This window comes from Bison bison, unplaced genomic scaffold (genome assembly GCF_000754665.1).
Source record: "Bison bison bison isolate TAMUID 2011002044 unplaced genomic scaffold, Bison_UMD1.0 scf7180017864456, whole genome shotgun sequence".
NCBI lineage: Eukaryota > Metazoa > Chordata > Mammalia > Artiodactyla > Bovidae > Bison > Bison bison.
Genome location: NW_011495018.1, coordinates 25,404,549 through 25,416,680, shown reverse-complemented (window position 1 = coordinate 25,416,680; position 12,132 = coordinate 25,404,549). Strand labels below are relative to the sequence as shown.

General features: G+C 43.0%; 1 protein-coding gene across 1 annotated transcript in view; it reads left to right on the top strand.

Moving 5' to 3' along the window:
* SORCS3 (sortilin-related VPS10 domain containing receptor 3) overlaps positions 1 to 12,132 on the top strand; it is a 640,372-nt gene that overhangs the window by 505,487 nt on the left and 122,753 nt on the right. The window contains exon 8 of the mRNA XM_010859391.1: positions 6,793 to 6,882. Within this exon, the coding sequence (XP_010857693.1) occupies positions 6,793 to 6,882 (90 nt within the window). The remainder of the gene's footprint in view (positions 1 to 6,792; positions 6,883 to 12,132) is intronic.

The following is a 12,132-nucleotide window of genomic DNA, read 5'->3' as shown; positions in this document are numbered from 1 at the left end:
AACAAAGGTCTGTCTAGTCAAAGCTATGGTTTTTCCGGTAGTCATGTATGGATGTGAGAGTTGGACCATAAGGAAAGCTGAGTGCCAAAGAATTGATACTTTTGAACTGTGGTGTTGCAGAAGACCCTTAAGAGTCCCTTGGACTGCAAGATGATCAAACCAGTCAACCCTGAAGGAAATCAGTCCTTAATATTCATTGGAAGGACAATGATGAAGCTGAAACTTCAATACTTCGGCCACCTGATGCAAAGAACTGACTCATTGGAAAAGACCCTGATCCTGGGGAAGACTGATGGCAGGAGGAGAAGGGGACGACAGATGATGAGATGGTTGGATGGCGTCACTGACTCAATGGACGTGAGTTCGAATAAGCTCTGGGAGTTGGTGATGGACAGGGAAGGCTGGTGTGCTGCAGTCCATGGCGTTGCAAAGAGTCAGACACGACTGAGTGACTGAAATGAACTCAACATTAATATCTCCATTTTCCAGAAGAAGAAATTAGGAACATTAAATTACCTGTTCAAGGTCACCAAACCAGCATATGACAGAAGCAGGATTCAAACACATGTCTGAGATCCCAGCTGATGTACTATAATGCTTAACAATCAGAAAAGTTTTCCTTGAAAATAGATAATTGGAAACTTATCAAGTCTAACCCCTTTATTGTATCTGAAAAACAATCTCAGAGAACTAGGCCTCCTGATTCTTATTATAGTGTTGTGTGTGGTCTAGACATGGTCTTTGTAACATGCTTTTCTAACTCACCCCTGTTCTGCACCTTGCTGGCATTCCCCATAGCTGGTGAAGGCTCCAAGAAGTCTCTTGGCAGGGCTGGTGACTGGGCACTTGATTTGCCAGTAGTTTTTTGGCCAGTTGTGTGGTGGACATGCCTTTCCTCCAACACTGCCCCTCTGCATGCACGTGTGCATGCACACTCGTACACAGAGCAATACTGGCTTCATATCAGCTGTCTTATCCCAAATCTATTCTTGATGAAGCTATTTTTGGGGGCTACGTTAGGGCCCCCATAAAAAATTTTTATGGGAAAATCTGTTTCAAAAATGTTCAGCCTCAGCAGGAGTGTTGTTAGGCATTAGACCCACTCCTTCTAGAAACAGGCAGATAAAACTGCATATTTCATTAGTAGACCAGAGCCTCCAGGACATAAAACAAGCAAACACCAGTTTGACAAACATTAAATTCAACATCAAACAGTCTAGTAGGGGAGATGGCTTGCTGATAGGTGTCTTGTTGTTCCAAATGCCGTACCCAATTCTGGTTCAGATACACAGTGCAGTGCCTTAGCAGAAAGCTTTCAGAAATGAGCTCAAGATGACAGAGGTGATGTAACCTACCATGTAGAAGCTCCCAGGCCAGCCTGACACATAGAACCACATCCTAATGAGACCAGTGGCTATTTATTGACTCTTGTGACCTGGTAGTCAGAAGCCTGTTTCTTTGTTCTTGAAGAAGAACTATGATCTTTAAAGGAATTATGTAGGAGGAGAAGAAGAGAAAGGTCTAACAATGTCAAAATGTATTTTAAATAATCTGAATAGAATTAATGAGCAAAGAAATTGGAAAAGTTAATTGTGCATCTTAACAACTCGACTGTTCCCTTTCATTTTTTAAGAAGGAGGAAATAATGCAAAGGCTTCAAGAGAAATAAGTAATGTATGCCCATAAAGGTAGTCATTTCTCTTGTCTTAGATTCTTCACACCATCCTGGACCTAGCAAAGTCCTCTAGCTGGAAAAACTTCTAAATGTCAACTCCTATGAAGGTGACAGCTCTTGTGTAAGCTGAATTTATTTCCATTACCCCTCTTTATTCACCAATTCCAATAGCAACACCATTGACTCCTATGCAACAATAGAACCTTGATTTCTTAGGGATAGGGAACTGACATGAAAGATCTACCTTGTTGGTGGGTATCTTACCTGGGAAATTGGGAGTTGAGTGACCAGGATTCATTCTTTTCCATGGAGGGGTATGGAAACCCACATAGTCTGAGGGACCAGAATAAGCTTTGCAGTCACATAAACTTGGGTTCAAATTCCAGTTCCAGCATTTACTGGCTGTGTGTCTTTGAGCATATGGTAGAAGTTCCCTATGCCTCAGTTTCTCACCTGATTATAAATCAGAAAGCTGGTTCATACAGAACAGTGCCTGGCATATAATAAATGCTCAAAAAATTTATCAATACTTTTACCTTGTAAGGGTACTAATAATGGTTTTAACAATAATAATAGTAATAGTAATATTTATTGTGGATATTGAATAGTAAAATGAATCTGAAGCACTCATTGCATGATAGGTATTTGAACGTGTTAGTTTCTACTTCTCTTCTCAGAAGCCATGTGTCCACTTATGAATTCTAGAGACATTACAAGTTTTCTTCTCTCTGTGACAGAAAAAGATTCAATATGACTCAAGGCCTTCTGGTTCCAATTTTGAGGGGCAGATTTCTCTCTCTCCTCCAAGACAAGTCATCATCCAGAAGCAAGGAGAAATGGAAAAAATAAAGGATATGTCGGTTTAGACTTGGTTACAGACGCATGGGAACAAGTCAGAAGAGACAGATGTGTTTAATGGCCAATGCATTTGTCCAAAGGAATCATTTTCACTGGCCAGGAGCCCAATTAAACCTGTAAAATGGAAATCCAGAAAATCAGATTAACGAGCCAGTCATTAGTGAGGAAAAGACCCAGCTAATTCTGTGTTTAGCATGACAGATGGGCCCAGAGCAAATAATTGGATGACATTCATCAAATGTAAAATAAAAGGTGTCACTGAAAGGGAAAGTGGTAATAATCTCTGGGATTTACAGTGCCAGCAAATTTGCTTGTAAGGAAGAGAAAAGTTCATCAAAATAGATTAATAGTTGCTAAACTTTATTCCTTCCTTGTGTGATTGCCAGAGAACCACACAAATAATAGCGGAGAGGCAGCGAATGCACTAGGCTAGTATCACTCATTGCTGGGAGGACTCTGCTCCCCAGGGAGGCGCTAGGACCCCTGTGTGGAGGTGAATCCCTGGGACCAGCAGGCACTGGGCAGGGATGGCGGCTGCTTCTGTAGCCACCGTTCGTTAGCCACTAAACAACAGAGAGAATCGAATCTGAAGGCTCTCCAGTTAAGTGAATGAATCACATTTCATTGTTCAGTTAGTTAAGTACTGACCTCCTGCCCTATGCCTGACATTTTTGGGGATGTGTTCATTCCTGGTTATATGTTTAAGCATAGGCTGGAATTGTACATGGCTGGGTCAATGAAGGGCTGTATGTTGTTGGACAAATTAGTGACCTCTTAGCCTCTACTTCCTTACTTATAGAGGCTATATCCTCTATGGGTCAGGAATATATAATATAATGTGTGTGTGTATATGTATATATGTAAATAAAGTATGGTTTAGAAACTGCTTACTGTAGCATCTTCCATGTTATAAGTTTTCACTGCATGGTAATCATTGCTCTTCTTGTTTTTATTAACTCACCACTTTTCTAAGAAGGCATCATTTTTAAGATGTAGCATCAATGCCATGACAGATTTTCTGGGAATGTAAACATATACACACACGTCAGTTACAGAAATTTAAAAGAACATGTTTTAAAGACATTGGAATCAAGGAAATGTAGTGCTGAAATTACAATACAACTGGTGACATGAATAAGATGAAGAGAGGATTTGTCAGTCACAGGAGGAGGAGAGCAGGTTTAGAGCCAAACTTCAGTAGGTTCATACTTGTCTTATCTTGGGCAAGTCATTCCATAGACTCGGAAGGGTTGTCAGTGGGGTTAAACTATTAATAGATAATTTATATAAGGGCTACGTGCAGTCCTGGAGCATGGAAGATGAACCCAATTGATGACAGTTTTATCATTATTTTTATCATCATGCATCCACTGATTGCCTGCCATGAGACGAGCATTATTTAGGAATTAAGAAGTTATAACCTTATAATAAGCCATGGAGGGATCACTATAGGTATATGTACACCACAGGAGTAAATGTTGAAAGTGCTGTAGAAATGGAAATAACAAAATTCAGGAATTAAGAGGAGGGAGAAGTTAGAATGGTACTATCCACACCAAGGCCCGTGAACTCCTGGGCCTTACATGAGGTATGGAGCCTCAGGTTGGATCCTGCAGAACAGCCAGTGGCATGACTGGGACAGAGGGAGGGCTGCAGGCGCCCCTGGATGTCTCTGGGGGGTGCTGTGATGTCAGAGGCAGCAGATAGCCTCTGCGCTCCTTGGGCTTTGTGCAGCCGTTTAATACTTTAGATTATTCCATGGTATTTCTGAAGTGTACTTCCATCTTTATGATATACTTAAGTGCAGACTCTCCCAGGTGGTATGTGTGAGCTTAACGGGGCGGGGGGGGGGGGAGTCTGTGCTTGAAGAGGGTTATAACAGGCATAGCTGGCCTGAGTTCCAGAGTCAGTGGGACTGAACACACACTCAAGGGGACCACTTTGCTTTCCTTCAACCCTCGGCAATTTGGAAACCCCACCAGCCTTGCTCTGTGCTACTGATGAGAAGGCTGGCGGTGCTGTCATCTTGTTCCCTGTGGAGCTGACTGGATCTCCTGGGGAAAGGCGTTTTTAGTTGCTGAGTTCTGGCCGGTGTTAGTGCTGGGATTTGCCTCTTCTGATGCTGGGCTCATTCACTAAAAGTGAGGATGGTGAGGTTCAGGATGTCTTGTAGAGAACTGATTTTTAAGCATTTGATAGAGGATGTATTCTGGGGTTTAAAAGCTTTATCACTGGGCAGATGGTCTTCTTGAGGGGGTGATAAAAATGATTTAGAACTATAAGAGGTGGTGGTAGTGTAACACTGTGAATACGCTGAATGCCACTGAATTGTACACTTTAAAATTGTGAATTTTCTCTTATATGAATTTCACCTTGGTTAAAAAAAAAAAAATTATCATCACTAAACACAAAATTCAGGAAAGAAGCTGCATCTGAGAGGGAGGCCGGGTTCAAGATAGGTGAGGAGCAGAGAGGCACAGAGCTGCATGTCAGTTGGCATTAAAGTTCTGCTTCTGTGCTGCTCCAAGTGTGGTCCCCAGACCAGCAGCATCAACATCACCTGGAAACTTAATTAGAAAAAGCAACTCTTGGACCCCACCCAGACTGATTGAATCGGAGTCTCCATGGGTGGGGCCCAGCAGTCTGAGTTTTAACAAGCCTTCCAGGTGATTCTGGTGCATCCTGAAATTTCAAAACTACTGATCTGCTTCTTGGGTTTTGCAGGTATGTTTGCATGTGTTGGTTTTACAATTAAAAGTAAAACCAAATTAAAGAAGCAACTAAATAGCAAATTAAAGAAGCAAATAATTGCCAGGATTAATGGTGACTGTGTTTAGAACCAAGGGTTACATTTTAACCAGATTCTATGCAATTGAGATTTATTTTTAAAAAAATTCTCTGCAACTCATTGATCTTAATCTGTCAACACCCCACCTCTAAGCCGACATAGAACAACATAGATTTAGAACAGATGTCTTATCCAGAAAAAAAAAAAAATAAAGGTCTTGGAATACAAGACAAGAGTGATTCTAGTTAGAAAATAGAGATGTGAGGATAGCAATGACCATCAGGCAGAAAGCTGGTCTCTCCTGTTGGTTTCCAGCCTAAGTCTTTGCACCAGGTTTTTTTCACAGCTCTGCCCTCACACTGACTCGAACATCTGCTCTCCCTGGCAGCTTGTGGTGCCTGCTTTGTGGGCTTCCAATCTGCAGAGGTTAAGGAGGAGCCACAGGAGATGCCATGCCTCAGAGTGAGGAGCAGTGGGTGGCTTTCACTAGAAATGTAACAACCTCCTACTCTCAGCAGCCGCTATGGATGGGCACCAGGGTTGGACCAGATCTGGGGGACTGGCCTGTCTCCAGCAAGTGCTGGGGTCTTAGTGAGCACAGAGCCTGTGCCCCCAGTAATTGCCTCCTCAGCACAGAAGCCCGGTTGCTATTGTTTCCCTGCTATTTTCTCTGAACAGGCTACGTTGTCTTCTCCTGTGAATATTAATCTCCCCTGAGTTAGGGTAATTGGACCAAGAGCAGCCATCTGCAGAGCTATGCAATTTGGCAGGCTTTCCAGCAAGTGCAAGCCAGAGGACCATTTCTTGCTGTGGTTTCTGGGTTCCCCTAAGAAGCCATCTTTCCTCTAGTGAGGTTTCAGACCTTGACATCACCAGTCATGAACTAGTAGAACTGAGATTCAGGCTTCGGATTTCTGATTTTCAAATCCAGAGTTCTTTCTTTGACTTTTGATGCCTTTAATTAACTTGCATATGGAAAGAATCAACAAGTATCTGTTCACTGCATGGATTTGTAAAAATAAAGGGAAATTGTGCTCAAATGGGAAGTGAAATTAATTGCAAAGTAACAAGAGCTTTGAGCAATAGTAATTATCCAGATTCAGAAAAATAGTTTCTTTGATAATCATGTCATCATTGCAATGGATTAAAAACTGTTAGGAAAAGAAGAATAGAATATGTAGATCATAAGTATAGCCCATATCAATAGTTTCTCTGTTTTCTGTTGAAAATGTTTATTGTGTATGAATTCAGAGCATAGTGACGAAGTAGAGAGTCCCTGCTCCCCCAGATATCACCAGCCATGGGGAAAGACTGCTGGAATTGCTCATTTATTGTCTAAGTGCTGTGACATGGGAGTAACTTAGGGTGCCGTGGGGTTGGAGGATCAAAGGCAACAGGAGAGGCTAATACTTTCCACCTTGCACTGGATCTGTAGCCCCATCTGACCTTTCTGTGTTTCCCTATGATCCAGGTAACAACTGGTGGAAGAGCCAGCTACTACGTGTCCTACCGGAGAGAGGCCTTCGCTCAGATAAAGCTGCCCAAGTACTCACTGCCCAAGGTATTCATCACCTGCTGCCCTGGGTCCTGCCAGACAAAGCAGCAGGGAAAGGCTGTCTTGTTGGGCTGCGGAAGGTTTGATCCCTTTCTGGGAGACAGCAGGCATTCAGCCTGACTTACCACTGGGGGTTTGGCCTCTGCTCAAATGGCAACCCACTCCAGTGTTCTTGCCTGGAGAATCCCAGGCAAGGGACAGGGGAGCCTGCTGGGCTGCTGTCTATGGGGTCGCACAGAGTCGGACATGACTGAAGCGACTTAGCAACAGCAGCAGCAGCATGTCAGTGAATCTGGGTTCTGTGTTCCCCTCCCAGCAGGATACCCAGGCAAGAGTTTTAATTTCCTATGACTCAAATATACAGTATAACCTTGGGTCGTTTCCCAGGACTGGTAGTGAAAGGAACACTAGCTTTGAAATCTCTTCTGTGGGTCCCTATCTTTCACAAGGGCCTTATTGATGAATAGAAGGCCAGACTCAGAATGGCCTAGGTAGAAACTTTATATACACACACATATATGTGTGTGTGTGTCTGGGTGTCTGAGAGAAAGAGAGAGAGAGACTGTAGCTGATGGGTACATCAGAGAGAGAGAGTGTGTAGCTGATGGGTACATCCTGCAACTATGATCCTATACAATGGTCCTATAAAGTCAATTACAGATGTTACAGAAAATGAGAAATTAATACCCATGGCCCCTGGGGCTACATACAATTATATATATGTAAGGTGCACAGGTGAGTCCCATGTCTTTCATGCTTCTCTCTACATTTTAATGCTAAATATAAATGCACTGCTTGTACTTCCACTCCCTTCTGCCACAATGAGTAATTAAAAAGGAATAATTTACTATAATGTTAATATCGAATCGTGGCATTTTAACTCCTATTTTGGAAAATCACAACACTTATTCTGTGGACCTCATCCCTTGTAAACAGTGGCTCCTGGGAGGAGATGGATCTTAGAACATCAGTGTGAACATGGGCAGGCCTTAATTGCATTAAAGCCTCAGTTGCATTATTGGGGCTGCAAAGAAGCAAAGTCTCAGGTTGGACAAAAATCAAATGTAAAGTTACAAAGACTTAGATCTCCAAGCCGGTGCTAGGAAGCATATCATGAAAAGTGAAATGAGTACAGAGGCAGATGGGATTATGAGATAAGAAGGTAGATAACCATCTACCCCTAGTTGCTTTTACCCATTCATTTATTCACATAATCATGCACATATTCATTCATTTTTTTCCTTTCTTTATTCACCCATTGATCTTGTCTTTCTTCCATTTAGGTTTTTACTCAGTGCCATGCATTGAGCTAAGCTTTGTGGTTAGAGTGGTAAATAAGACAGACATTCCCTACCTTCATAAAGCTTGTATTCTGGTAGAAATGGTAAACAAGGAATTGTGGGTATGAGAGGTGTTCTAGGCACAGAAGTTCAAGGTCCGCTGTGACATGATAGTTGAAGCTCACCAAATATGGGTCGTGAGGGCTAGTTTTCTAAAGAAAGTGATGCTTAAGATGATTCAAGGAAGATGAGGAGTTAACCCTGAAAATAAGTGTTTAGGAAGCCGGTAGAAAATACATACACTGGCTCTATTTTAAGAGAAGGCTTCCCAGGTGGCGCTAATGGTAAAGAGCCTACCTGCCAGTGCAGGAGATGTAAGAGATGTAGGTTCGATCCCTGTTCGGGAAGATCCCTTGGAGGAGGAAATGGCAACCCACTCCAGTATTCTTGCCTGGAGAATCCCATGAACAGAGGAGCCTGGTGGGCTACAGTTCATAGGGTTAAAAGAGTCAGACACAACTGAAGTGACTTAGCATGCACACACGTGTGCACATTTTAACAAACTAGAAGGCCATGTTAAGGGACAGGGTTGCATAGAAGAGCTGGAGACGTTGGCAAGGATCATAGTAAGTAGCCCCAGGGGCCACAGGCATTAATCTCTCACTTTCTGTAATATCTTTGTGATTGATTTTATAGGACCATTTTATAGGATCATGGTTGCAGGATGTACCCATCAGCTATTCTAAACCCAAGCAGGAAAGAGGTCCGCTTCTTGCAGAACATGAAGAGGAAGTTCATGATCATGAGAATGACCTTTAGCAGCAATCTGGTGATTTCCATGTATTGGCCCAGGAAAAAAGTTTCAGGAACTTTCTAAACCACATTCTCCATGGAGCACCTATTTTGTTTCTTCATGTATGCCTATTTTATGTATTTTTAACCTTCTCAGGAAAACAAACAGTTTGCTCCCCTGGGCAGTATGGCTGCAGGTGGGAACAAATGAAGCCTGGCATCGATCACAACCCTAGAACACTCCATTAATGATTAGCAGCCCCATGGCAATTTACTGTGATGGACTACCATCCATGCGGCTCCTTTGATAGAACTTCATCCAGAACAGCTTCTCATTAATATGAGGGCTGCTGTGAAAATAGCTGGATGGTTATTGATCCCCTTTATTAGTCGGCATTGACCAGGATTTTTGTAACCTCGGACTAGGATGTGAGGGCAGAGTGGGCGGAAGGAGACTGGTTCTTTCCATTGTTTAAAAATTGAAATGGCTTTTAAACAAGTTGCTGCCATTCCACGTAGTGCCCAGCTGCTGCTGGGCATCTTGCTTAAACACAGAAACACAGAAAAGCTCCCTGTCATCATTGCCTTCACGCTTCTACTCCCAGTCTGTTCAGAATATGCTCTCCTGGGGCACTCCTTGGCTTTGGAGTGTTTTGCAGGGAAGGAAATGAAGGCCATTACTAATGAGCAGCATTACTAGGGGCAGCAACCTTGTGCTGAGTCCTCCATAACCCAGCCCCTGGGCATCGAGTTGGTGCTCTCAGGCCACTATCATGAAAAGCACGCACCAGCAGGGGGCTTGGAGCCAGATGATGGGAGGCTTGGCAGCCTCGGGAAAAGACAATGGAGCTCATGAAGAGGATGAACAGAAACCAGGACTTTCATTCCAGCTCTGCCACCTGCTCATATGTGAGCCCATGTCTTCTGATCTGTGAAATGGGTATCATAATACCACATGGCAAAGTTGTGAGGATGCAGCAAATGACTTGTTTTTGGTAAAGCATAATGTGCTGGGCAAGTCTAAGCAACACTTGTCATCAGGGGAAATACTACTGATGCTCTTAACCTGCCAGGTGAGTTCCTGATAGGGTCATATCCCAGGCTTCCCTTGCTTTCAAAGCTGCTTGCCTCACTGGACTGCTCTGAGTCTCATAGACCTCCACTTGTCTCTTACATTCTGGACATTCTGCTCTTGACTTCCCAGTCTAACAGTCATTTCTGCAAGAGAAAAAATTGTTTTTTGCTGGTTTATTTTTACGTGGAACATTGATAACAATGTTGAACTTGACTTGAGCTCCAGATTCCAGGAAAACAGCAACATTTAGGAAATCCTCCTACCCTTTTGTGTTCCTGAACATGGTTTACTGCAAACCCCCCACCCCTGCCTCCTCTTAAATGTTCCTTGTGTTTACCTTTGGCAAGACCAGATTCCTGTCCTTTTTCTCGTAAATGATTAGCTGAACCATTTATCCCCACCGACCAATCTGGATAAAATGCTTGTTAATTCAACTGGACCAAACTTAAGTCTGACTTTTCTTCTGAGAATCACCTGACCTTAAGGAAAACAATTTCCTGTCCACCTATTCACCTCACTCCCCACAGGGCATTCTAGCCTTACTTTACTTCTCCCCAAACAAGTGATTCTTTTCTGCCCTCACTATGGGGGTGCTTGCAGGTATTTTGATCAGAGTGCTTTCCCTATTACAATAGTGTTTTCAAATAAAATCTCTCCTTACCTGAGTCTAGGTTTGTTTCTGACAGTAGAAACCCCACTTTTTTTTTTTTCCTGGTTTCCTTTCCTGGATCCCGTTCCCTTGCCATCCTTAAAATGTTGATGTTCCTGAGTTCTGCTTGCATAAATCCCACAGTTAATCCCACTTTGAATAATGAAAGAGGAGGGGGGAAATAAGTTTCAGATAATTTATTATAATGATAGTGATATTAACCTTTTCCTTAATTTCCTTAGGAATGTTTTCCTTAATGTTTGCATTTCCCCAAATGCTGATTTCGCCTTCCTTGCTATGTCACAGCCTTACTTCCTAAAGAGTCGTCTGTAGTTCTAACCTCTTTTCTCACTTTCATTCACTCTTGAACTTGCTGCTAGTTTTCCTCAGCTCTCCCATATCCATCTCTCCACTATTGCACTAAAAATCTGTTAGCCATTGTTACTGCCTACATGCCAAATCCAACCAGACATCTCCATATCTTTATCTTTTTTTTGTTTTTTTAAACCTCTCTGGAGCATCTGACACTGGTGGGAGAAAAATTAATAACTTGGTGTGTAGATTCCCTTTGGCAATGTTCCCCCCTCCCCCACCCCCCGATTTCCTTTCCTGGATCCCCTTCCCTTGCTATCCTTAAAATGTTGATGTTCCTAAGTTCTCCTTGTTTCCTTCATGGTTCCAGAGTGACCTCATTCCTTCTCTTCATACTGTTGAGTTCTATATCCACAGCTCCTATGCGCATCTGTGCATTAAATTCTGAACTGCATTGTTAACTGCGGTTTAGATGAACATCCCCTTCAGTTCAGTTCAGTTCAGTCACTCAGTTGTGTCCAACTCTCTACGACCCCATGAATTGCAGCACGCCAGGCCTCCCTGTCCATCACCAACTCCCGGAGGTCACTCAAACTCACGTCCATTGACTTGGTGATGCTATCCAGCCACTCATCCTCTGTTGTCTTCTTCTCCTCCTGTCCCCAATCCCTCCCAGCATCAGAGTCTTTTCCAATGAGTCAACTCTTCACATGAGGTGGCCAAAGTACTGGAGTTTCAGCTTCAACATCAGTCCTTCCAAAGAACACCCAGGACTGATCTCCTTTAGAATGGACTGGTTGGATCTCCTTGCAGTCCAAGGGACTCTCAAGAGTCTTCTCCAACACCACAATTCAAAAGCATCAATTCTTTGATGCTCAGCTTTCTTCACAGTCCAACTCTCACATCCATACATGACCACTGGAAAAACCATAGCCTTGACTAGACTGTGTTTTTTATTTGTACTTCACTAATAACTAAAATCACTGCAGATGGTGACTGTAGCCATGAAATTAAAAGATGCTTGCTCCTTGGAAGAAAATTTATGACCAACATAGACAGCATATTTGGAGAAGGCACTGGCACCCCACTCCAGTACTCTTGCCTGGAAAATCCCATGGATGGAGGAGCCTGGAAGGCTGCAGTCCATG